The following is a 27,868-nucleotide window of genomic DNA, read 5'->3' on the forward strand; positions in this document are numbered from 1 at the left end:
CCCACCGTTATAAAACCATATATTATACCTCCAATGTCTATTTTCAGCAAACTGCAGCACTGTCTACAGAACAGAAGGATTATTCTCCAGCACACCACAGCAGAGTGGCGTTAAGTCTTCAGTTCTGTTTCTGAGTTATAAAAAAAATATCATCACGAATGTCTGGGATTTTTACCAACAAGGAAAGAAGAAACCCTAGCAGGTAGAAGCCTGGAACAAATCTCCTGGCTACCATTTGCTAGTTAAATACAGTCGGGATTTTATTTATTTTGTTTGTCTGAGACAGATTTAAGGCTAGCTGGAATACCCCAGAGTTTTAGTATTTATATAGTGACAATACAAGGCTGACTTGGACAAACACTACAATAAAAATAGCCCCCAAAACCCCCTCTTCCCAATGGCACTGTGAGGGGCGGGACAATGGATTGATTGTGCAGCACTGACATGCCATTTAGTTGGGGGTTGGTGAGGCAACAGGCAGCGTATGTGGCAGCCCACAGCTTTCCAGTCTTTGTCCCATCGGTTCACATGGTGTGTGTCGGTGGGCTGTGAAGAGGAGAGCGGAATGTTGGCAGGTGGGGCGAAAAGGAAACGAGAGACTGATCACCCTGTAATCACTGCACTGCACACCCACCCTGGGGATCCGGTCATGGCAACCGGCAGCGGATATTATTTAGTGCACACACACACACACACACACACATACACACAAAGAAGGCTTATCCGAACTGCGAGTGTGTGTTTATTATCTTCCCCAAACAGACCTAACCCTTTGTCTGTGGGTTGTTGTTTTTTTTCTTCCCTGTACTCGTATAAAACCCAAATATCTGAAGTTTTTTGTTTTTTTTTCCCAGAAAAAAGTGTCCTTTTAAAGATTTGTTTTGCTTCTCGCAAGCATTTCCCCTTTCATCAGCTTGGAAGTGGGAAGTCAGCGAGGGGTTTTTTGTGCCTCGTCAGCTTTTAAGCTACTCAGACAACCTGTTTTCTTAATAGCAGCATCACACAGCCACTGCTCGTATTCTTTTCCTCTCGCAGTGTCCTTTTCCTCTCGCAGTGTCCAGTCTTCCATTGTCTCTGATCTATTCTTAAAAAAAAAAAAAAAACAGCAACCACCACCAGTTCTCACGTTCACAGTTAAACACGACCGTAGTCTTTGAAGCTGTAGCAGGCTTTAGCATGCAAATGTGGTAAAACGTGTGAGTACAGCAGATGGTGGGGAAATCCGTCATGTTGGTGGACGAGGAAGTGTCTTTCTCCCCGACAGTCACCAATGTGGAGGACGGCAGTCTGTAGAATTCTCTGTGGATGTCGTGATTAATGAACGACGTGGCCGATTAGTTCTAATTGGATAAAATACTCCGCGTAAATTCGGTAAAGAAATGAAACTAGATTTGTTGTACGCGTTATTAATTAACAAATAATTTCAAAGACGACTAAAGGCCGACTCGTACTTCCTCCTAAAATAAGAGAAAGGACGTGCATTTGTGTCGAAGAGCAGCAGTTTGGAAATGTCGCAGTCTGAAACCGAGACTCAAAACTCTACTGTAATCGGTCGTTAAAGACCTATTGGGACGTCTGACCGCATGTCTCGTGTCCCTCTAACCAACAAGAGAGTGAAGACCATTGGAAATGTTTTAGAAGACGACTTTGGGTCAGTCAGAGATGGTCGAGGGCACGAGTTGCTCAAGGGCTCAACAGTGGCAGCTTGGTGGTACTGAGGCTTCAACCCCGACCCTTCAGTCAACGAGCCACAACCTTATCTGTTTGAGCCAGCACTGCTTTTCCTGCCTTAGCTGCATTTGCAGTAGTGTCGTAAAATCGGATGAAGGACCTTTTTTGTGGTGAGGAGTGGAGACAATGCTACATGAATAGGCCTGTGGTGCAGCCAGTCTTCCTGTTCAGTTTCTAGGTGTTTTCAGTGGGGTTGAGTCGAGGAACCGTGCGGTACGCTCGAGTTCTTACGCTCACACACAACCTTCACACATCACGTCATCATGGAGCTTTGCTTTGTGCACAGGGACATTGTCGTGGCAGAACGGGATCTGGGTCTCTTGGTTCCGGTGAAGGGAAACTGTAAAGCTACAGCACAAAACGTCATTCCCGACTACAGATATAAGTGCATCCAACTTTACTGCAACAGTTTTTTGGAAGAACCACGTATGGATGCGATGGTCAGGTGTCTGCAGGCTTTTGACCGTATACCGTATATTTAACCGGTTAATGCATCAGCATGTTGATTTGAACCAGAACAAATACTTTTAAGTATTAAAACTTAACTTTAAGGAGACTTTCTGTTCCTCTGAGTAGGTATTCGAAGTCGATGAAGGTGTTTCATTCTAGGTCGTTGGCATACACATGGAGTGCTTGGAAGGTAGGGCCAGCATGTGTTAGGGTTAAAACTAGCAATAAATTCACAACACTTGAAAATGTGTGTTTATTAATGTGTATTAATGAGAACACACATATTTGCACCGACTCATGAAACAAAGTACCTCGTGTCGGTGTTCATTTATTCACATCTCTTTTAATGGAGTCATGATTTCACTTTATTTTTACACTTTGGGGACATTTTGTTCCCGCACGGCCCATTTGCAGTTTATTAGTTCCCTCAAATCACAGTTACTGATCAAAAACCCAATACCTTTTAACCTCTATCAAAGATAAATGAACAAACCTTTTGCCTTTTATCCGTTTAACTGATAAAACGATCAGTGTTTGCATCAGAGTCCTCAATCAGTGCAGAGGCAGGCTTGGGCTTGTAGTCTTTATCTGATTGCCCCGAGAGCTTTGGCCACCAGGAGCATCCTGTTTGGCTGCACATTGACGCGCACCAGAGGGACCAGAGGAATTAGCAGCAAAGAAAGCAGATGGTTGAGACTGAATCTTAGAGACAGGAAGCAGTGGCTACTCTCATTCTGTCCGGTTCAGCGATCTCTCGTTTGTCGATGGACACAAATCTAAGTGACCAGACATACCTTTACTGTAATTTGTACTTTAAATACAGTGAATATAACTTGGTGTAGCTAGAATGAACCTTATGACCGTTATAATGTGTGGCTTGGACTTGATTTAGTACATTATGTTAAGGCAGAATGTAAGCATGGATATTAACGTAGCATTTTGTTCTACAATTAAGGTTTAAACCCATTACCTTGGAGTATTATCTTATCAAAGACTAGGACACGCTTAGCGTTAGCAACAAACATCCAGGCTTCAAATGGCGCATTTTAACAGATGCACAAACTGGTGAAAGCCAATAAAGCAAATCGAATGAATGTGGAGTGTAAATGTTAGTTTCAATACATAGGACATATCATAACAAGGTGAAGAGAGAATCTCGAGCATGGAATAAAAGTCATTTAACACAGCGTCATGCGAACACGTCAGGTCGTACCATCGAACATCACGCGCAGTCAGAAAGCTGCCACGAAATCATTCGTAATTTGAATTTGTTTGGAGAACTAAAAAGACTAAAACAAGAAATGTTATAAAGTTAGAATAAATTAAATATGTTAAGTCAAACCGTCCCTCAAATGGAAATTAAGAGTCACATAAAGATGCCGTACCATTTAACGGAACCTGGTATATTATTAATTTATTTTTTCAGAGTTTTTTTTTTTGGAACGCCGCTTAAACACTGAACCGTATTTATTCCGCCGAATAAATCAGAACTAAAAGCGTGCTAACAGTCGACCGTATTTGAGACAGCCCGGCGTTTTCAGCACAAAGTGTGTGAACATGAATCATTTCCACTTCACTGTATGATCCTTGAGTCGCCTCAGTGAAGATTAAAATATAAAGTTACTTTCCTCACGTACAGCTTCTCTGTGCAAAGTGCAAGGTATCGACTCGCACTGTTCCTGAACCTTTACCAAGTGTAATTAGTTATAGATTAGAACGTAAAGGTGCTTGTAGTGTTTCTCTGGGTGCGAGTTATTGACTGGAGCAGGTCTATAGTGGCACCATCTATAGTGGAGCTTTGGCGTTGGTTTGATGTACTGGAATTGTATGAGTGTGTGTGCAAGAGTATGTACGTGAGCTCTGTAGTCTTGGATGACCTTGAAGGACTTTAGCCTCCAAATCCGTGTGTGTGTGTGTGTGTGTGTGTGTGTGTGTCACATGGTCCTCAAAGTCCACTCTTCTTCCTAACATAGACTTTGAACAAAAGGACTGTTGTTCTCTTGCCAGCACATTCAGTCTTCTAAAATGATTAAGTAGCACAAAACATTACCTTCCTCCCCTCTTTCCATCTTCACCTTCCCTCACGGTGTTGTTTCTTCTACAGCACAATGCCGTCTTTGAGCAGCATTCTTTCTTTTCACTTTGGCTACATTCACGTTGACAATGACCTTCTCTCACAGGACTTGCACACTCGGGCTAAATGGAAATACTAGACCCAGTAGGTTTGGAACCAGTGTTTGCACTGTTAAATACTTGATTCTTGGGCTGTTTTACAGACAGCTGTGTGTCCGTCTCAGTTCGGCCCTCTGTAGTCTGTTCTGCCCGACGCTGGTACAGGAGTTAATCCTATCGAGGCAGGCTTTTCCTTCCTTTCTTAATGACATCATTGTTTCTTCTAATCCGTCTACAGTCTGTACAGAGTACAGGGGCAGCCTCTGTAGTGCTGGTGGGTCTGCAGTGGAACGCACTCTAATGAAATTCTAAAGATACGGTACACCGTCTTGTGTTGTACGTGTCGATATCAGAGCATCTCTTCTTGGCGCCACGGTTTAGTCGGCATCGTCCTTTCAGGTCTTCCTGGCTCTTTGTTTGTATACATTACCAAATACAAAATACAACAGAAAAGGCAGAGAGAAATCCCCGATCAAACAAGCGTGAAGAATGCAAAGCCAGTGCAGAGCCGAACTTGGAAAAGTATTTCACCTGTGTCTTGTGAGCATGATGTCTATCGCGGAATTTAATCCCAGCAAACACCTCTGTATTGCTCACTACAGTAAAATGCTTCAAAAATACTGCTAGATATGTCCTGTTTTTTTTCTCGCCAGCTTTATGTGGACTCCAACACCTAGTTTCATGGACTAAATCGCCTCAGACTTAAGTACACATAGCTTCTTGTTGTATGTAGGTTCTTTGGATCAGCTCTTCAGAGTACTCGAGCACCATCCTCCATTTGTGTCAAGTGGATATCGTGAATTATGAATATTATGGCTCGCTTCCTTATACCTGGGCTCCGTTTAATCGCACAGAACATAAACGTTTATCTCGGGTGGAAACAACCTCCATAGAGAGGACATTTCAGCCCAGTTTCCACAGAGCTGTGTTTGTTGCCAGGGGTTTATACATTTCACGACTCCTGCAAACAAAACCCAATGTACTGTAATCTAGATCTGGGTCAGCGAACACAAACGAGGACTGTCTTATGTTCTTGTGTGTCGTGTTCATTCCTTCCAGATGATTAAGGAAGGAAAGGGGAACGTTCTGTCGCTCTGTGTGATTGTGTTTCTGAGCTGGGTGGGTAGAGTGCAGTGAGCGTGAGTAAACATGATCATCCGGTGCGTCCCAGATTTCCTCACCGACCGTTACGCAATTCCGATCATCAGCTAGACGGACGTGCTCTGAGTAACGTAGGACACTCCTTCATATTTCCTGTCCACTCACCCGTGAATCATTTGTGTGGACATGTAACGGCACCCGACTGTATATGGAATAGTCCATATGTCCAGTAGTCCATAGCAACGTCCTGTAACTGCACAAATAAAAGCGCAAACCTTTTTCCAAAATCAACACCTGCTTTCTAAATGCAAGTCTGAATGTTCTAATGTTTCAAAATAAATCAATGTTTTCAGGTGCCATCAGAAGAAGGACCGGGCTTACTGGCCGAGCCACAAGTAGCCATGTTTTGCGAGAAGCTCAACATGCACATGAACATCCAGAGTGGCAAGTGGGAGCCGGATCCTTCAGGCACCAAGAGCTGCGTCAACACCAAAGAGGGCATCCTTCAGTACTGCCAAGAGGTACGAGCCAAAGCACACAGACACACATTATCCTCTCAGGGAGTTTTTCCTTGCCACCTTCGCCTTTGGCTTGCTCAATAGCGATAGATGTTAGAGAGATGTATAGTATTTTAAATTCATTTTAAACTTTAAAGGTATTTATTTATTTATTTATTTTTGTATTGTTTCAATACTCTTTCTGTTTGAATTGAATTAAATTGAATAGATATTTGACAGAGATATAAACCCTAGATAAAGGACTATATAAAGGGACTCGTCCACTTGACTGTAGGAATGTCCTTGTGTCCCATGTCCACAGACATATTAGGGTTTTTCTCCTTTGGTTTTCTCATTAAAGATATATTTTTATTTTTATATCCTGTAAGGCTGCGTTGAGACAACATTCGTAGTCAAAAGCGTTATACAAACATTGTGGAAATGGGTGGAGATGCAAAAGCCTAAGGAAATAAAAGGATATAAAGATGGGCGTGGATACGGTTCAGTACTGGGTGACACCTTGGTAAATACCTGATGAGTCAGAAATGTTGGATTAAAGGAAACAAACTATTCAGAGCCTGCGGTATAAAGGAGTAGGATGTTATGTAAAACCCGACGTTCTCAAACACGTTAGACGAGGATTTGAATTAGTGTCGTAATACCGGAGGTTTACTCTGTGAAATACTCTGCAGAATGTGTGCGACGTTTTTATTTTGCTCCCTCAGGTGTACCCAGATCTGCAGATCACAAACGTGGTGGAAGCCAATCAGCCTGTCAGCATCCAGAACTGGTGCAAGAAGGGTCGGAAGCAGTGCCGCAGTCACGTGCACGTGGTGGTGCCTTACCGCTGCCTCGGTGTGTGTCCGTGTGCATGGGTTTCATAAATCAAACTTATTAAACTATTAGATCTAAAAATCATTATTATTATCATTATTACACATTATTATAAAATGTATGAAAAGGTCCAGACCACAGAGTTTTGTTTGTCTGATTCTGTAATTATTTTTATTACTAGTATGTTTGGTATTGAAATGCAAGCTGTTGCACTGCTGTTAAAGCAAAAGTCTTGTGTCCGGGAGAGACGTCCACCGGTACGCCGTCAACAGATGGTGAACGCCTGCTTATTTATCGCCTGCGTCCATGTTTGTGTTTTATTGTACGTCTTTGTGTTTCCATGTGCAGTGGGTGAATTTGTGAGCGACGCTTTGTTGGTTCCTGATAAGTGCAAGTTCCTGCACCAGGAGCGGATGGACATGTGCGAGAGTCACCTGCACTGGCACACGGTGGCCAAAGAGGTGAGAAGACAGACAGACTAGATACAGTACAACCCACAGACAGACAGACAGACAGACTAGATACAGTACAACCCACAGACAGACTAGATACAGTACAACCCACAGACAGACAGACAGACAGACTAGATACAGTACAACCCACAGACAGACTAGATACAGTACAACCCACAGACAGACAGACAGACTAGATACAGTACAACCCACAGACAGACTAGATACAGTACAACCCACAGACAGACAGACAGACAGACTAGATACAGTACAACCCACAGACAGACTAGATACAGTACAACCCACAGACAGACAGACAGACAGACTAGATACAGTACAACCCACAGACAGACTAGATACAGTACAACCCACAGACAGACAGACAGACAGACAGACTAGATACAGTACAACCCACAGACAGACTAGATACAGTACAACCCACAGACAGACAGACAGACAGACTAGATACAGTACAACCCACAGACAGACAGACAGACAGACTAGATACAGTACAACCCACAGACAGACAGACTAGATACAGTACAACCCACAGACAGACAGACTAGATACAGTACAACCCACAGACAGACAGACAGACAGACTAGATACAGTACAACCCACAGACAGACTAGATACAGTACAACCCACAGACAGACAGACAGACAGACTAGATACAGTACAACCCACAGACAGACAGACAGACAGACTAGATACAGTACAACCCACAGACAGACTAGATACAGTACAACCCACAGACAGACAGACAGACTAGATACAGTACAACCCACAGACAGACAGACAGACAGACAGACTAGATACAGTACAACCCACAGACAGACAGACTAGATACAGTACAACCCACAGACAGACAGACTAGATACAGTACAACCCACAGACAGACAGACTAGATACAGTACAACCCACAGACAGACAGACTAGATACAGTACAACCCACAGACAGACAGACTAGATACAGTACAACCCACAGACAGACAGACTAGATACAGTACAACCCACAGACAGACAGACAGACAGACTAGATACAGTACAACCCACAGACAGACTAGATACAGTACAACCCACAGACAGACAGACAGACAGACAGACAGACTAGATACAGTACAACCCACAGACAGACAGACAGACAGACTAGATACAGTACAACCCACAGACAGACAGACAGACAGACAGACAGACAGACTAGATACAGTACAACCCACAGACAGACAGACAGACAGACTAGATACAGTACAACCCACAGACAGACAGACAGACAGACTAGATACAGTACAACCCACACACAGCTTAGCACCTTAAATGTACAGAAGGTCTGGTGGTCGTCTAGATTAAAAGGCATCATTTTATAAAAAAAACAAGGTAACTTGCTGATACTGTAGCGTTACAGTGTTCTGTGTAACAAGTACATTTTATAAAGAAATCAGACTTTTTAAATCACTTGGCAATAAAAGACCCTGCGCTCTCAGTGCCAAAGCCAGGGTTCGACTCCCAGGCAGGAAACACACCCAGTGGCCCAGTGCCGGTCTCATGCCTGGATAAAAGTAGAGGGTTGTGGCTTGAAAACAGTCGAAGATGGTAAAAAGTTGGGTTTGGGCCAAATTTGGGTTTTCTGTAGATATTTTTTGACACTTTTAGAAGCCAGAAATATATTTAACCAGACTGTGTGTGTGTGTATAAAGAGGAGAAATAAATGTGTGTGTGTGTGTGTGTGTGTGTGTGTGTGTGTGTGTGTGTGTGTGTGTGTGTGTGTGTGTAAAGAAGATGGCAGAGGTGTGTGTGTGTGTGTGTGTGTGTGTGTGTGTGTAAAGAAGATGGCAGAGGTGTGTGTGTGTGTGTGTGTGTGTGTGTGTGTGTGTGTGTGTGTAAAGAAGATGGCAGAGGTGTGTGTGTGTGTGTGTGTGTGTGTGTGTGTGTGTATAAAGAAGATGGCAGAGGTGTGTGTGTGTGTGTGTGTATAAAGAAGATGGCAGTGGTGTGTGTGTGTGTGTGTGTGTGTGTGTGTGTGTGTGTGTGTGTGTGTGTGTGTGTGTGTATAAAGAAGATGGCAGTGGTGTGTGTGTGTGTGTGTGTGTGTATAAAGAGGAGGAATAGATGTGTGTGTGTGTGCATAAAGAAGGTGGCAGAGGTGTGTGTGTGTGTGTGTGTGTGTGTGTGTATAAAGAGGAGGAATAGATGTGTGTGTGTATAAAGAAGATGGCAAAGGTGTGTGTGTGTGTGTTTGTGTGTGTGTGTGTGTGTGTGTGTGTGTGTGTGTATAAAGAGGAGGAATAGATGTGTGTGTGTGTGTGTGTGTGTGTGTGTGTGTATAAAGAGGAGGAATAGATGTGTGTGTGTGTGTGTGTGTGTGTGTGTGTGTGTGTGTGTGTGTGTGTGTGTGTGTGTGCGTGAATAAATAAGATGGCAGAGGTGTGTGTGTGTGTGTGTGTGTGTGTGTGTGTAAAGAGGAGGAATAGATGTGTGTGTGTGTGTGTGTGTGTGTGTGTGTGTGTGCATAAAGAAGATGGCAGAGGTGTGTGTTTGTGCTTTTTATATCTTGCCTTGGCAGAATCCCTGCAGACATCATATTGTGTAACACAAACAGTGTTAAAACAGTTGGTCTGTCTATGAATGCTAATTCTAATACATGAGAATAAAAGTGTTTGTTACTCAGCGGGATCTCAGTCATCAGTGTCGTAGTTTGACGCATGCTAAAGAGAATCCGTATCAGTTAGATTTTCTATTTATTCATCTTTCTGGAGACTTGCGTGGACGCTGACCCTGTCCCACCAACACTCAGCACAATATGGCCGAATTCGCTCCAGATCAGAGGGCCGAACATCACGATACACAAATATACGTAGTGTGTGTGAGGAATGAGAGAATGTGTGAGGGTTTCGCCGCCTCACTTATTAATCTGTCAACTGACAAAAATTCAGCTTCTTGTTTGCTATATGAGCATTGACACGGATTAGAGCTCGCCGACACGCATCTCTTCTTCTAAACGGATTTCCAGTGAATAACGTTATAGAGCATCTCCCATAAAGAATATCAGCCAATTACGCTTATTAGATCAGTGCCACAGATAATCAGCGATCATTCTCATAACCTGGGTTGAGAAAATCCAAGCTTATTGTTGTCACAGCCCTTAGTGAGCGTTCCAACCAATTCCAATCGTCTCTAAGCGAATTAAACGGTATTGAATCCGTCACATCCGATATTCTCCGTCATTTTTCATCCTCTCTCCAGTCTTGTGGCGATCACAGCATGAACCTCCACGATTATGGGATGCTGTTGCCGTGTGCCATCGACCGTTTCCGCGGCGTGGAGTTTGTGTGCTGCCCGGTGGAGACGGAGCAGGAGAAGGATGACGCAGAAGCAGAGGAGGACGATTCAGACGTCTGGTGGGGAGGAGCCGAGACGGACTATACTGATAACAGGTGCTGCCAAATGCACAAGCCACACACACACACACACACACACACACACGCACACACACACACACACACACACACACGGCTCAAAAGGTTTTAAAAAGGATTTCTCAGTATGGACTAGCAAAATGTTCCTTCAGTAGACCAGTTCATTATTTCTTGTCATTTCTGAGACATTTCTGATTGTATGGTTTTGTCAATAGACCTTTAGCTTCCACAGTGATTAAACACCCATCACACACACAAACCTCTTACTTCTGTGACATTTTGTATATCCGTGTTCACGCATCCGTTACAAATAGAAATCACACAGTCACATTTACTCACGTAGGACCGCTGATCCATTTATTTCATATATTTCTGAAACGCAGCGTCGGCACTGAGACACTTTTTCATCTCTGCAGTACTAAACGAACACGTGTGTATTTACTGTATGTTCGATACCTGTAGCATGACTCGTGAGGCGGAGCCAGCTGAGCAGGCAGGGGCGGAGCCTGCAGTGGCAGAGGATGATGAGTTCATTGAAGATGAAGAGGAGGGTATAGATAATGACCAGGACGGCGACGGAGAATTGGAGATGGAAGTGGGTGAGGAAGGGGAGGAAGATGATGATGAGATGATCGACCAAAACAACGAGCAGACGACTAGCGTCGCCATGACTACCACTACAACCACCACAACCGAATCAGTGGAAGAAGTGGTCCGAGGTAAAAAGTGTGTGTGTGTGTGTGTGTGTGTGCGCGTGTGCGCGTGTGTGTGTTTTGTGAACACATCTACATATATTTATGGAAACAGATGAGAATGGAACGAAGGTGTTAAATCCTGTGAAACGCTGGTTGTGTGTGTGCTCTCTCAGAAGTGTGTTGGGCGAACGCAGAGACTGGGCCGTGCAGGGCCATGTTGCCCCGATGGTATTTTGTGAAGGAAGAAGGTCGATGTGCTCCCTTCATCTATGGGGGCTGCGGAGGCAACCGCAATAACTTTGAGTCGGAGGAATACTGCCTGTCTGTCTGCGGTGGTGTGTGTAAGTCACGAGTGTGTACGGACACACAAACTCTCTCTGTATCCGCACTGTCCGCCGCTCTAATCTTCCTCACGCTGCTTGCTCGCTTCCTTCTGCTGACTTTGTGTGTCTTCTTTATGATATCTGCTGTTGGTGTGGAGATTGAATTGCTCCTTACACACACACACACACACACACACACACACACACACACACACACACACACACACACACACTCTGAGTCGGCATCCACGCACCGTATGTCACCCGCCTTGTCCTTCTTGCTTTCTCACACTGGCGCAGTAGCGGCGTCCCACGGCGTGCGCACGAGGGATCTGAGATGACACACTAGCACTTCGATCACGGTATATTTCACACTCATTCTCTCACAGCTTGTGTAATCGATGACAAAGATGCTTGCCGCGTTCTCTGTCTAATACAGGCTGAAGCGCTCTCGTGTGTGTGTGTGTTTGCATGTTTGGCTTGTGATCAGTTACTCATCACCCATCTGAGCTTTAAAATCATAGAAGCCGTTATTTAGAATGAATCAGGAGAAAGTGAGCCTTTAACTATTCCTTTTACACCACAGGGTTTAGTCTAATGTTTCTACTGGGATCAGTGAGGTAGCGATGATTCAGGATTTTTCTGATTAAAAACATTTGTAATGCCTAATAGAGTTTATTTAGACACAAAGACCCAAACCTTTAGTCACTCAAGCTGAACGTACAAATTTCAATTCAAATTGAATTTCATAATATCTTGGTTATCTTGGTACTATTGTCTGCTTCGAGACTCCTAATATGGCTGTGACTTACATTTTATACCATTCTACACCTCTCTGGAACTGTTCTATAGGGATAAACACCGTTCTTCCGAAAGATATTTTCTTAGCCGTTATGATGATGACGACGACTGTGTCGGTGGTGATGAAGAGCACGTCTAACACGCTCATCCAAAGTCTCCTGCAAGAGTCGAGAATTTTTTTTTTTCATCGTCATTGGTGAGCTCTGGTCCCCGCGGTTGAGGGCGGAGTCATTCTTATGGAGGCCACTCCCATTGTGAGAGAAATGTTAGAAACTCAATCTTTTTTTAGTTATGTAATGGAAATTCCAGTGAAATAAATAAATATATGTGTGTGTGTGTGTTCATGGCACAGAAGTACTTATTGGATTGTGTATTATCATACATATTTTTAATTTAATATTTTTAATTATGTAATTTAAGTGGAACTGAGCACTTTATTAGGAACACTACACTAATATTGGGACGATCCCCGCTTTTCATCTTAAAACTCTCACTTCTTCATGGAATGGATTCAGTAAAATATAAGAAACATTACTTTGAGGCTCCGATCCGTGTTGTCCTGACCGAATCGTTCAGTTCCTGCAGATTTTTCACGTGCACTTTCATGCTACTGTACGTTCACATCCCAGACGTGTTCAGATCCGGTGACTGGGAAGAATCCCACATGGTCTTCTTCTGCTGTAGCTCATCTGCCTCAAGTTACAGCATGTCCTGCGTCTGAGATGCTTTTCTGTGCACCACAGTGGTACGGACGCAGAGTAATCCGAGCTACTGTTTGGCTTTCTGTCAGCTCGAATCCGTCTTGCTTATTTTCCCCCCTTGACTTCGCTCATCGACATCTGAAGAAATGCTGCCAGCTGGATGTTCTGTATGTGTTGTGTGTAAAACTGCCAGGAGATCAGCTGAGAGAAACTCAAACCAGCCCTTCTAGCACCATCAACCATACAACAGTCCAAATCATTGAGATCGCACTTTTATTCCATTCCATGACGGTTGATCATTAGCCAAAGCTGCCGGTCGTATCGGCATGATGATATTCACCGTGGTGCAGCAACACGATTGGTGGATTTGATCATTTTGGATGTCTAGGCATGAAGGTGTTCCTAAAGAAGTGCTCAGTGAGTGTAGATCTTTTTAAACATGGAACGTCACACATGTTCCTGCGAAAACCGGAATCCAGCTCGAGCATGGACGCCTTGTCCGTTTATTTGTATATCGCTTTTACCAATGGACACTGTCTAAAAGCGATAGGACAGTGACACCGTTGACAAGTTATAATTATCCCTAATGAGCAAGACCGAGGCAGCAGTGATGAGGGAAAACATCCTGAGATGATATAAGATACCCTGAGAGGAACCAGGCTCAGAAGGGAGCATCGTCCTCATTTGGAGAGTGAGATTATTCCAAAAAATAAGAGTGAGGCAGAAAAATCCATGATTGGCTTCTCAATCCTATATTTAAGACAGAATAAATTAAAGAGAGAAACTATATCTTTTCTCATCCAGTTGAGTGTAAACCCTTTGCTTATTTCTTCTGTGAAATGATTGAGTTAGCGTTTGATTTGAAGTTTTACGTCCCTCTCGTGTTGGGTAAAAGGTCACTGCTTTCTGTTCAAGCGATGCGTGACGGCTCACAGCGAACCGCTCGGTCATTTGTCTCGGTTGGCATTTTTCAGCATATTATAAGATGTAATAAAGTATAAACATGTACCGTGTGCAAGTTATTACACATTTAAATGAACCATCAGGCTACATCCAGGATTTCTGCGTAACTGCAAACTGTTACACTGACTTCTTACGTTTGCTTTTTTGCTTTTCAGATTAGTGGAGTTCTCATTACTCGGGCTGGGTTCAGACTAACGTTCCTGTTTCCTCTTTCTAACCCGTCCCTTTCGATGTCTAATACAATAACGGCTGGATGTGTGATGTCTTGAAGCTCTCTGCTTAAAGCATTCTCAGCTGGCTAATCACCTTATTGCTCATTTCTTTGCCATCTTTAAATTTGGTCCACTTCTTCTCCTTCTCTCTGTCTATCTGTAGTGCCAACCACTTCTCCGAGCTCCCCAGACGCAGTAGATCGCTACCTGGAGACGCCAGCAGACGAGAACGAGCACTCCCACTTTCAGAAGGCCAAGGAGAGCCTAGAGGCCAAACATCGTGAGAGAATGTCTCAGGTGAGAAGAAGACAATAGTGATCTTTATGCTCCAGACTTCAATTCCATTTGATTTCATTCCAGATCATTTAATATGTTCAGGTATAAAGTGTTTACTGCTGAGAAGAAGCTTTATTACCGAGTGCTAGCCTGCAGCAAAGATGCCCAGATCCCAGATTCATGATTAATGCATTGAGAATGGATTTGTAAGTCCAGACGTGTGCCAGCGAGCTAGACGTAGATCTATCTTCTGGCCTCATATGCAGTTTGTATTTACACCTGAAAATATGCCATAAATCCTTTCCCATTCTCTTATTTATCAACTGTACGTCAACTATATGTAAAAACTCATACTTTTAGGGCAAAAAAGGAAGAGAGAGAGACAGATAAGTGAAGATAGTTAGAATGAAACAGAGAGATGGCGGTGGAGAAGGGGGTTGAATGGAAAGACAGATAGACACAGTCGGACACTGACAGATAGACACAGTCGGACACTGACAGATAGACACAGTCGGACACTGACAGATAGACACAGTCGGACACTGACAGATAGACACAGTCGGACACTGACAGATAGACACAGTCGGACACTGACAGGTAGACACAGTCGGACACTGACAGATAGACACAGTCGGACACTGACAGATAGACACAGTCGGACACTGACAGATAGACACAGTCGGACACTGACAGATAGACACAGTCGGACACTGACAGATAGACACAGTCGGACACTGACAGATAGACACAGTCGGACACTGACAGATAGACACAGTCGGACACTGACAGATAGACACAGTCGGACACTGACAGATAGACACAGTCGGACACTGACAGATAGACACAGTCGGACACTGACAGATAGACACAGTCGGACACTGACAGATAGACACAGTCGGACACTGACAGATAGACACAGACGGACACTGACAGATAGACACAGACGGACACAGTCGGACAGTCACACAGACGGACACAGTCGGACAGTCACACAGACGGACACAGTCGGACAGTCACACAGACGGACACAGTCGGACAGTCACACAGACGGACACAGTCGGACAGTCACACAGACGGACACAGTCGGACAGTCACACCGACGGACACAGTCGGACAGTCACACAGACGGACACAGTCGGACAGTCACACCGACGGACACAGTCGGACAGTCACACCGACGGACACAGTCGGACAGTCACACCGACGGACACAGTCGGACAGTCACACCGACGGACACAGTCGGACAGTCACACCGACGGACACAGTCGGACAGTCACACCGACGGACACAGTCGGACAGTCACACCGACGGACACAGTCGGACAGTCACACCGACGGACACAGTCGGACAGTCACACCGACGGACACAGTCGGACAGTCACACCGACGGACACAGTCGGACAGTCACACCGACGGACACAGTCGGACAGTCACACCGACGGACACAGTCGGACAGTCACACCGACGGACACAGTCGGACAGTCACACCGACGGACACAGTCGGACAGTCACACCGACGGACACAGTCGGACAGTCACACCGACGGACACAGTCGGACAGTCACACAGACGGACACAGTCGGACAGTGAGACAGTGACACAGACAGCCACACAGACAGTGAGACAGCCAGCCACACAGACAGTGAGACAGCCACACAGACAGTGAGACAGCCACACAGACAGTGAGACAGCCACACAGACAGTGAGACAGCCACACAGACAGTGAGACAGCCACACAGACAGTGAGACAGCCACACAGACAGTGAGACAGCCACACAGACAGTGAGACAGCCACACAGACAGTGAGACAGCCACACAGACAGTGAGACAGCCACACAGACACGCTAACACGTTCCTGAGGAATTGTAGGATTTTATATAGTGATAAATTATAGAAAATTTAAATGAACTGAATTTTGGAATCAATCCACACAGGGCCAAGATCACAGCAAGGTCAAATTTAAGACTCCTAATATAAATGAAAAGGGATCTTACTTTTTATACTAAATATTTGTTTGTATTAAATAAACAACCAACAAAATACGCACCGTGTCAGTGTGATGTTACATGAACAGATTTGTTTCTGTGTCTAACTCGAATGTAATTGTATTTTTCCTGTAGTGCACTGTGTAGGTATCTCAGTGCCTTTATATTCCACCCTACAGACAGGTGACGGATTAAAGGGAAATTCAGGGTGTAGAAGGTTTTGTGTCTCACCGCTCCAGGGCCCGTCTGTGTGGACGTGTTTGTTCTTCACATCTCCTAAAGAATGTCTGTGGGTGGAGTAGTGACTCGGGGGGTGAACGAGTGTGCAGAAACGTGGGGGAGTTGGGAGAAGTGCTGTGTCACATGCCTCTTGCCCCATGTCTTCTTTTCCGTGCAGCAGTTTGGATACGCTGTAGCAGGAAACATTGCAAAACGTATACAGACATTAACACTGTCGTTTTTGGTGTAGGTGATGAGGGAGTGGGAGGAGGCTGAGCGTCAGTCTAAGAGTCTGCCACGTGCCGACAAGAAGGCGGTCATCCAGGTGAGTTCCACCCATCTGTTCTGAGGTTTTATCAGATGGAATTTTCCACTAAAGGCAGCCAGGACGTACGTGTGTGTGTGTGTGTGTGTGTGTGTGTGTGTGTGTGTGTGTGTGTGTGTGTGTGTGTGTGTGTGTGTGTGTGTGTGTGTGTGTGTGTGTGTAAAGGAAAGATTGCCTCCTCTGGTGTATTGTTACAACTGGGATCAGATCCTTTTTTTTTCTTCCTCTCTTTCCTTCCTCTTTTCTCTTCTCTTCTCCTTTCTTTTGTCCTGCTCCTGTATGCTTCCTGCTCCTCTCACTTCTTCCTAAGCAGCACTTCCAGGAGAAGGTGGAGGCTTTAGAGAAGGAGGCAGCCAGTGAGAGGCAGCAGCTTGTGGAAACTCATATGGCTCGTGTGGAGGCTCTTCTCAACGACCGCCGACGCCTTGCACTCGAGAGTTTTCTGAGTGCCCTGCAGGCAGATGAGCCACGGGTACACACACACACACACACACACACACACACACACGGCATGTTTGAATATGTCTCACATTTCACCTTGGCAACACTTTGCATGTGCTCCTTGGTCCGTGGTGTGCCTAAGGACTAAACAAATGTGAGCTAAATAATTCACAAACCAACAGATTATATGCACCAAATTAAATCCACACACTTTCACCTACTTCCAGCTCCCAGTAATAACCCTCTCACCATCTGTGCCCTCCATATGACACTGTTCTTTTCTCCCTCCATCCATTTACTGTCTTTCTGCTCCACTGCTTTCCTGACACCAGTCTTCCTTTACACTCATTCGGTCCCTCTCCTCTTCTTCCTCCTCCTCCTCCTCATCCCCCCCTTCAGCCTGGCTCTGAAAGCAATTTCACTTTTTTTCCATTTTCTGGCCTGGTGTAGTTCAATTTTGACACCGAAGCATCGAGCGGAGCGAAATTCGATTAATCTGGACCCGGTATTCAGCTAGTGATGATAGCACACACAGCCTGCTGAGACGGAACAGAGTTACTGTTCAAGGAACGGTACAAGCAAACATTCATGTTTTAATCTGAGTGATCAATACTGCATGTGCTGGGATTATAATAAAACCCAGTTGGAACAAAACAGGACATCAGTGAAGTGCAGCCTCTGCGTGTGGGATAATAAATGTTTCTGTGGCCAAGTCCAGGCTTAACTCATGTTCAAGTCCCCCTGAACGTTAAAAATAAAACCTTCGCTCATGTGAGTTTAGATTAATTTGCCTGCTGTGAATCTGTTAATAAGTCACTAAGTTAAGGCAGCGGGAGCTGAAATAGTTTAGGCTTTAGGTTGTTAATCGAAAGGTTGCTTCTGTTGGGCCCCTGAGCAAGGCCCTTAACCCTTTCTGCTCCAGGGACACCATATCATGGCTGACCTTGTGCTATGACCTACACTTCTTAAGCAGGGATATGTGAAGAAAAGTATTTCACTGTGCTGTAAAGTGTATGTGACGATATAAAGGCTTCGTCTACTCCTTCTCCTTTTTCTCTTCTTATCCTGTGATTAATTCTAGCTGGTTTGCTCCCAGTCATCTCTCTGCCGGTCTATCTGGCATGGCAGGTAGACTCCAAGGACATTTTTAAGTTGAATATTAACCCACTCATTCATATATAATGAAGGTAATGTTAATAGAACCTGATATTAGATTCCTGGGCATTTAAAAAGTCATTTGATCATCCACACAGATTATTTACAGCATATTCATGGGCACTTTAACCGATCCTGAATAGTTCTGTGTCCAACAAATTCCTTAGACGATCAAACACATCAACATGCACACATTATCATATTAATCCATATTAATAGCAGTAACACTCGCCATATGGCTCGTTGTCTACCTCCAGACCGCAGGTTGACGACCGCTGGCTGGCTGTTGGGTCAGAATTTTCAATCAAGAACGACTCTTTAGTGTCTCTCTCTCTCTCTCTCTCTCTCTCTCTCTCTCTAGCCACGTCACGTGTTCAGTCTGTTGAAGAAGTACGTGCGTGCCGAGCAGAAGGACAGGCAGCATACCCTGAAACACTTTGAGCACGTGCGCGTCGTGGACCCCAAGAAAGCCGCTCAGATCCGACCTCAGGTACGCAAGCAGACCCCAATCTCACAGAGACATTATACAGAAAATCTGCTTCCTAAAAACGTATCCTGGATTGTACAGACCACAATGTGACGTTATCCTGCAAAGGTTTGAATATTAATAACAGGAGAAAGCAGTGTTTCTTTCTATTTTTTATTGTGTCCCGTATGAACACCGCATCGAATAAGATTCCTCGATTAAGGTGCCTGTAATATTAGTAGTAGTTATGCGTTCAGAAACCTGGTCTTACATTTGATCTGAAGCACATTGGCACGTGTCGCCCCTGAGGATCAAATAACTGCCTGCGTGCTTAACATTACACCAATGCGACAGACAAAACCGAGAGAGCAGGCGGAATAAAACGCAGAGTGATATCCAGACATCCATCACAGTGTGAGTCGGGAGGAAGACGATCTTTAATGCGTCTGACTGCCTTGCTGTGGTTGCTACAATGGTGTGAAAAACATCTCAAATGTCACTTCTGGGATTGCGGTTTGGGCAACTAAAGTGTGCTTAGCCTCGTTACTACTGTTTTATTCTTCTTAATCTGATGCTGTAAAGCATTAAAAATGTTTAACTGCTTTTTTAATAGAGATGTTGCCGTCTTTGAAGGACGAAAACACGTTCCTCTGTTTTTTGTTTTTTTTTAACGTTTGACAGTCAGCTCGTAATAACAGACTGAGGTTTTCTGGCTTCGTTTCCGAAGGTGAAATCTAATAACGGGTGAAAAATTCCAACAAGGTTCACGTGAACGGATTTAGACGTGTATTACAAAAGACACAAATCCGCTTCAGGGGATAAAAGGGATCAGACGTCAGGACATCTGGCTTTTTGTCTTTAGGTGTTGACCCACTTGCGTGTGATCGAGGAGAGGATGAACCAGTCTCTGGCTCTTCTCTACAAAGTTCCAGGCGTGTTGGAGGATATCCAGGATCAAGTTGGTGAGCGTTTCTTATTTCTATTTGTTTACTGCCTCCAAATATTACATATGGGACAGTCACACCGACATATTACATATTGCATTGTTTAGAGTTGTTTTTAATCTTGAGAAACGTCCATATCAAAGCAGCTATAAAGTCCTACGTGAATGTAAGTATGAAGTCGTTCCAGCACCAGACTTTCATTTTATTTCATTTTTTTTTTAAATAGGAAGAAAGAATGCAGTCTGTCATGTTAATGTTACTGAGAAACAGGAAATCTCAGAATTCGTAAACGTTTCCTTACGGTCGGCTTCAGCAGAACAACGGTGGTCCGGACATCCGTTCGTTTTTCTCAAAGCTTTAGTATTGTTAGTATTTGGAAGGTTTGTGTAAAATGTTACTATAGAAATAATGAGCTGAATCATTTAAAACTGAAATGTTAGCAATTTAACTGTACTGAAAATTGTTCAACACCTTCCAACCAATCAGATTGGAGAATTATTCCATGGAGAAATATTCCATCATCTAGTGTGTGTTCATGTCCTCCACATGTCTTTTTTGCCCTTCTGTGTGTGTCTACGGTGTTTATTTGTACCCCGTGCGTCATTTGACCATCTGTGACTCCCTGAATCAGTCACAGTCTATTTCTCTCTCTTCTTCTCTTTGCCCATCCTCACGTCTGTCTTCTCCGCTGCCTCCACTCTGGTGTAGTCACAAGCATCAGCAAGTCTGTGATTTAAGTACCTTTTTAATTAGAGTAGTGACCCCTGAGCTTCGATTTACTTCACCTCTAATTTTGTCCTCAATTTCATTCCCTTTGGCTGTTCTCATTATGCTTTTAATCTCTGGCTACTTTTTAAACCCACTTCTTTTCATAAATTTGGAACTTACTTTGCTTATGCAGTTTCTTCTCCTTTTAAAGGATTCAGATATTGTTAAAAAATCTAACTGTTGACTCGATGGGTATTTGTGCAGTGATTGGGGGATGTGGGGGATGTGGTAGCCTAGTGGTTAAGGTGTAACCAATCGGCTACCAATCGGAAAGCTGTGAGTTCGATTCCTGAGCTGCCACTGCTGGGCCCCTGAGTAAGGCCCTTAACCCTCAATTGCTCAGTTGTATAAAAATGCGATAAAAATGTAAGTCGCTCTGGATAAGGGTGTCTGCTAAATGATGTAAATGTAAATGATTGAATGTAGTAGTAATCTGATATTTCTGGGTAATTCAGTAATCTGTTAGATAGAATAATCACTACATTAAACATTGAAACTCCGACAGGATCCTCTAAAATCAACCATTTACACAGTGGGTGGCTCAATATATATACACACACTGTGTATGTGTGTGTGTGTGTGGGTGGGTGGGTGGGTGGGGGTGGGTCGGTGTGTGTTTGATACACACACGGTATATGAATCCCTTAATATACATATTATCATATCAGCCAATCAATATACAACTGTATCATTTTAAATTCTGATTAATAATGTGTTAGTGTTACAGCCATTGATATGTTTACTCTACTAGATATTGCACAGTGATGTGAGAGAGCACTCACCGTCTTATAGTAACTAATGGTCCGAAATGGGAATTTGGCAGATTTTGTGTGGATGTTGTTGGGCTGGAGGTTGTGCTGAAATCTGGTTACTGTGTTAGTCTCACACACCTGATCGATAGTAATATTGAGCTGCTAGAGCGGACGCTGGATGTCTAAGACGCTCAGCTTCCAAAATCCTAGAGCTAAATTTAAGTGTGATAGGCAGTGGACTTCATTTTATTATTATTATTATTATTATTGCCTCCCTAAGATCTATGGTCATGAGAGCCATGAGTACTAGCCACTGCACCCGCATGCCAGAATGAACAGCGAGTGTTGCAGGCAGTTAATCTGATTTCTGTGTTCTCCTTGTCAGAACTGTTACAGCGTGAGCAGCAGGAGATGTCAGCACAGTTAGCGTCACTGCAGAGCGACGTGAGAGTGAGCTACGGTAATGACGCCCTGATGCCCGACAGCACCGCCCCGCTCGACCTACTGCCACCTGAGGACTCCTACCACCTGGGCTTCATTCACCCTGAAAGCTTCAACCAACCCAACACTGAGAACCACGGTACACACAACACGACACATCCGTGCAGTTATCTAATCATCCTGGTCAAGAGCTTCTGTTAATGTTCACGTCAAAAGGAGGAAATATGTGACTCACAACCCCATGATTGGCTGATTAGATAACCGCATGGATATTAGTACATATGATACTTAATCTGCTCCAGTATAGCAGTAGAAAAAAAAAATGACCCTTCTGCTACTAATCTTTGTGAGGATATGAAGATGCTCAGTCTTGTACTTGTTTTTGCACTACGTGTCTAATTCCAGCCGCAATTACGTATATATTTATATGTAGCTTTTAAATGTGCAGTCATAGCAAGTGCTAACTCGTTTAATTTATTCTAAAACAATACATTTATTTATTAGTCGTTCGAAACGTATGACTCGTTCATGACTCAGTTAGAAGATATGATTCATCCAGAGATGTGTATTTAGTAAAAGTAATACATTCAATATTAATGAGAGAATCACCTCCATTACAGCTAACAGACCGTCTAACATTAGTCTCTTCTCTCTCCGCAGTCGAGCCTGTCGATGTTCGTCCCTTTCCTGACAGAGGGCTTCCTACTCACCCAGGTATGTTTACTAAATATCTAATACAACAGGCTGGTCAAAAGGTTCAGTATAAAATTCAATAAGTTTCACCTTTAAGAGATGCTAAAGCTTGTATTAATTGTGTTAATGTGAGTATTACTATACCGTCATAATACACTCTTGTGCCTCCTTTCCAACCGAAAGAACCGGGTGCTGGTTCAGAGCTAACGCTTGTGCTGGTTCAAAGTTGGTTCCACTGGCGAACCTTCTAAGAACCGGTTTGCCTTTCCACCGGCTAGAGAGCCATCACAGCGCCGAGTGTGACGTCACTGTATACGGGTCACGTAACCCAGCAACGTTAGCGCAGCAGCGACAAACACAAACACAACATCAACAATGGCGGATGTTGCTTTAGTGTTAATACTCATGGCTTTGTGAACCTACATTGGCATCCAAACGCGGCGAATAAAACGTATACGTGCAGCTCCGTGTAATCTGTATAAACGGAGGTTGTAATCGAGAAAGTACATAACGTTATTTTATCATTAACACAGAAAAAAATTAGGCTTAGCATGTAGCTACCTACTATCATGTGTGCTGATAATTGATCATATCGCGCTAAAGTAAAAGTGTATTAAACATTAGTATACTTAAGGTACATTAACAAATGTACTGACAGTAGCCCCGCCCACAGCCCCTAACGCAAGCGGTACTTAAGTCTAGACCAGCAACGTTTTGGTGCTACTTAAGAACCACTTTTCCTGGTTCAGAGCCAGTGCTTTGGCGGTCGAAACAGAAAGAACTGATTCTAAATTAGGCTCTGGCTCCGAACCAGCACTCGAACTGCCTCGGTGGAAAAGATGCATTAGGGTCTTTATAGAAGATCCAGTATTGAAGGATGTATAAAGAAAGTGTTTAAACTGTTATTTCATTGAAATTTTTATGAATGTACTCACTCACTCACTGACAATGTAATTGTCACACGTGTTTAATTTTGCTTTCTTCCGTGTGGTTTTAGTGTCTGGCCTGAAGCCTGAGGATGTTCCTGAGCTGAGGATGGAGGCAGAGGAGAGGCACAATGCTGCTTATGAAGTTCACCACCAGAAACTGGTACGTACATATGCACGATAACGACATCCCTGAAACAACCCTTTAATAAGAGTGAGTTTTTGATGGGAAAATCCTGACACCAGCCGGCATTTTGTACATTTTCTGTGAACAGACCTGTTCAGAAGTGGATTAGAATTTTATAGGCATCATTTTAAAACTATCTTGTGCAAAAACTCTTTCATGATTCTGATAAATAGATAAGATTTAAAGTGTTTTATAGACCCGTAATTACATTTTTGATACAAACTGGTGAAAACTAGAAAAATGCTGATTCCCAAGGCATCCGTTTTTCTAACCAGTCCATACCTTACAGAGCGTTTCCAGCCGTCGAGGGTGAGGTTATGTCACTGCACTTCATAGACTGACTTCTTTACATTCCCTCACCGTTGAGAGAGAGACACACACACACACACACACACATTCACATACACACTCACTTGACACCACCATTTCCGGACACCAGCCCCCTGCTCTCCTGTGATCGGATATAAATTAGTGCCAGGAGCGGGCAGCTTCATTCTTGTTACCATGCCACCGGGTCAAGTTGGCATGGCAACGCAGACCCACTGAGATGGCAGCTGCTGCATCTTCTCTTGAGCAATTTCCCTAGTGACTGATTTCTTTCCACCAGTAGATAGTGGAATGTCTCTTTTCCTATTTAACTTTTTCCATATTCTGCTTTCTCTCTTACTCTGGTAGGTTTTCTTCGCCGAAGACGTCAGCTCTAACAAGGGTGCTATTATTGGCCTGATGGTAGGAGGTGTCGTCATAGCGACCGTCATTGTCATCACCCTGGTAATGCTGCGAAAGAAGCAGTACACATCCATCCACCACGGTGTGATCGAGGTCAGTGCATGCGTCCTCACGTCTGGGTCTCGTTTTTTTTTTCTTCTTCCTTTCGTCTGTCTCATGAATGTAAAGATAAAAGGATAACTTCTGAGATGAAGAAAAACATTTTTACGGACGCAACAACCGAAAACAGTCGAACTGTATTTTCCTGTCTGTCATTTAAACACAAAGTGTTATATAGAAATTAAGTATGCAGTGATGCAGTATCCTTTGTCTGTGGTGTAGAATCGAAGCGAATGTTATGAAAGGCACTTTATCACAAGTACCTTAATTCTTGAGTAAATAAGTCACAAGCTTTTCTCAGACGTCCAGAGTCGGTTTGGACGATGGCGTGAAAACATCCAGTCGTTTTATTTTCGATACGTTCTGCATGTGTTACTGTGAGAGATGTGCATGACCGTAGCATCGAGGTGTACGTTGACATGTTGTTGTTTTTTTTTATACAGGTGGACGCTGCCATCACTCCAGAAGAGCGCCATCTTTCTAAGATGCAGCAGAACGGCTACGAGAATCCTACCTATAAATTCTTTGAGCAGATGAACTAATGATCCACTTGCTAGGCTGTAATCCCCTAACCCCTAACCCCTTCCTCTTTACCCCAGTGGACAGTGTTGGGAACGACTCTCTCGCTGTAGTACATAACCTGCGGTGCCATAAGTCACTTGTGATTGGTCACTCGTCAAAAAGATTCATATAAACAGGTCAAACCTCTTATTTTACACATGTAGTGAAGCACAGATTCAGAATCAGGTGTTTTATCTTTTGATTTTGAATGAAACTGGGCTGATCTGAGGTTACCCCATTCCCACCCCCACCCCACCCCCACGCCATACACTGTCCATTCCCACTACTACTTTAAATGCCGAACACTGGGATAGAACTGATTAGCGTTAAAGACACTATTACTCATTTTCTTTTCTTCTGCACTCTTCTGTCCTTGTCCCATGGGGTGCTTTGATGACAGCTGTGCTGTGTTGGATCCAAAAAGGATTAAACTCATGACGATAAGATTATAGTGATATCCCTAATGTAGTCTTGAACGAACTCCTTAAATTTAAAGATTTTTTTTTCCAAGAAAAAAAAAAAAGAAAAATCAAGGATCAAGAGAATTTTTTTCTTTAGCTGAATCTAATGTATCGTCGTAATGCAGAAAAAAAGAAACTAGATGTATCTATTTAGTGCATGATAAAAAAAACAATGAAGAAAAACTCTGTTGTCTGAATGGGTCCTTTCTCATGTAGAGATCGTCATTTTTGCAGGGTTCAACATTTACCGTCTTCTCATGACTTCAGTTTCGCTAACGAGCAACTACAGTAGACAGATTTGCTTTCTGCTTTGATTTTATACAGACATGATTTACAAAAAACGAGATTTTTTTTTTCTTTATTTTTTACTCTGAGTTCCTCCAGCGACTGGGGGCTGGAAAATCAGTGCATATATTTCTATCTTGATGTGTTTTCATCTTGTGCATTTTGGAGATCTCTCTTTCAGTCTCGCCTTCTCTCTCTTTCTCTCTTTCAGTCTCCTTCTCTCTCTCTCTCTCTCTCCCTCTCTTTCTCTGTTTCCATGCTATTTATTTTCTGTTTGGATTCACATGGTTGGATGTGTTTTGTAACAGGTTTTCAGGATCGAGGGTATTTCCTGTTCGGGTGGTAGGGATTCACTGTATGTGTTTGTATGTTCTCGCCAGTGAAGTTTGTGTTTTTGTACAATCCCATGTGAAGTAAAAAAAAATTTAAAAAAAGAATACCTTCTTTCCTTCAGCCTCTAGTTTCCTAGAAAACGTAACACCAAAGAGGCTTTTTTTTCTCTCGTCTCATCTCTTGCTTGTGCTGCTGCAGTGCAGAACTGGGTGGGATTCCATGGGAAGGATGGAAAGAAATAAGAAGAAAATGTCTCCTAGTCTCTTTCCAGCCCTTGTGCAATCCTTTTAGTAGTTTATTTTTTAAGATGCGGTGTATTAAGAGGTTGCCAGATTGGATCCATGCAAACCAATTACACAGAGGAGTATTATATGTAGACATGGCAAAAAAAAAAAAAACTAATATAAGTGAGAAGATAAAGTATCTACTTTAATTAAACAGGTTAATTCATATATAAAGTGATCTTCGAGCCGTGGCTACTTGCTAAAATCAGATTTCAGATTAAGGATTAAAGAGAGCAGATGATTTTTTTTTTTTTTTCCAGTAGAGGCTCGTTGGACTTCAAGTAATCCTCTCAGTATGAAACTCCTCACTCAGCTCTTCTGATGAACGTGACACACTGCACTAGCCGTCAAGCATGCGTTAAGGCGTCTGCACTGCTGTAGCGAGTGACTTTAAACCAACAGAAAGTGTGCAAACGAAACTCACTGTTCTCGTGAACATCGTGTTTTCTGCAGAGTTTTTTTTCCTGTATCATTTTGAGCTGTCTTGGGTAGTCATTAAAAAAAAGAAAGAAATAAAAACAAGACGACGTAAATAACTCCGAAATATTACTGGATAAATAGATGAAGTGATTGTGGGTGCAGTTTTCTGGCTGAGGTGTAAGAAGGCATTAGGGATGCAGTGCGTCATGCTGCGTTGTAGATACAGAAAGCAGGACTCGTTTTCTTTCTGTGTGACTTTTTCTTCCTCTGTGTAAGTGTATGGAATATTTGCTTTGACTGGAAACACTATGCTTTATACACTGAATTCCATAAATAAAGATTTGAATGTACATACAAGATTTCCTGTGTGGTTGTACATCATTCTGCATGTTTCTTTCTCTTTTTTTCTTTTCTTTTTTTTTAATTTATTTATTTATTTATATAGAGCTTTCAACAACTCCCATTGTCTTTACAGAAGTGTGGAAACAGAAGAGAGAAAAAATAAATAAATATATGATTATAAGAAGAAGACAAAAAATAAGGATAAAAATAAATAAATGAATATATACAATTAAAGTTTAAATTGAATTAAAATTAAAAATACTATATATATATATATATATATATATATATATATATATATATATATATATATATATATATATATATATATATATATATATATATATATATATCTCACATCACTATCTCTAATGAGCAAGCCAGAGGTGATGGCGGCAATGAAAAACTCCCTGAGAGGATATGAGGAAGA

General features: G+C 43.1%; 1 protein-coding gene across 2 annotated transcripts in view; it reads left to right on the forward strand.

Annotated features, from left to right (window-relative positions):
* appa (amyloid beta (A4) precursor protein a) overlaps nt 1–27,455 on the forward strand; it is a 36,621-nt gene extending 9,166 nt beyond the window's left edge. The window contains exons 2-17 of one of the 2 annotated variants that reach the window (XM_027156069.2): nt 5,808–5,975; nt 6,677–6,806; nt 7,134–7,246; nt 10,481–10,671; nt 11,116–11,372; nt 11,522–11,689; nt 14,512–14,645; nt 17,077–17,151; nt 17,465–17,623; nt 19,109–19,237; nt 20,076–20,175; nt 22,063–22,257; nt 22,779–22,832; nt 23,809–23,900; nt 24,600–24,746; nt 25,196–27,455. In XM_027156069.2, coding sequence (XP_027011870.1) covers nt 5,808–5,975; nt 6,677–6,806; nt 7,134–7,246; nt 10,481–10,671; nt 11,116–11,372; nt 11,522–11,689; nt 14,512–14,645; nt 17,077–17,151; nt 17,465–17,623; nt 19,109–19,237; nt 20,076–20,175; nt 22,063–22,257; nt 22,779–22,832; nt 23,809–23,900; nt 24,600–24,746; nt 25,196–25,294 — 2,211 coding nt within the window. In that variant the 3' untranslated portion in view covers nt 25,295–27,455. The remainder of the gene's footprint in view (nt 1–5,807; nt 5,976–6,676; nt 6,807–7,133; nt 7,247–10,480; nt 10,672–11,115; nt 11,373–11,521; nt 11,690–14,511; nt 14,646–17,076; nt 17,152–17,464; nt 17,624–19,108; nt 19,238–20,075; nt 20,176–22,062; nt 22,258–22,778; nt 22,833–23,808; nt 23,901–24,599; nt 24,747–25,195) is intronic. The other variant, XM_027156070.2, reaches the window with a different exon arrangement.
* The last annotated feature ends 413 nt before the right edge of the window (nt 27,456–27,868 follow it).

Source organism: Tachysurus fulvidraco, chromosome 18 (assembly GCF_022655615.1).
Source record: "Tachysurus fulvidraco isolate hzauxx_2018 chromosome 18, HZAU_PFXX_2.0, whole genome shotgun sequence".
NCBI classification, from domain to species: Eukaryota; Metazoa; Chordata; class Actinopteri; order Siluriformes; family Bagridae; genus Tachysurus; species Tachysurus fulvidraco.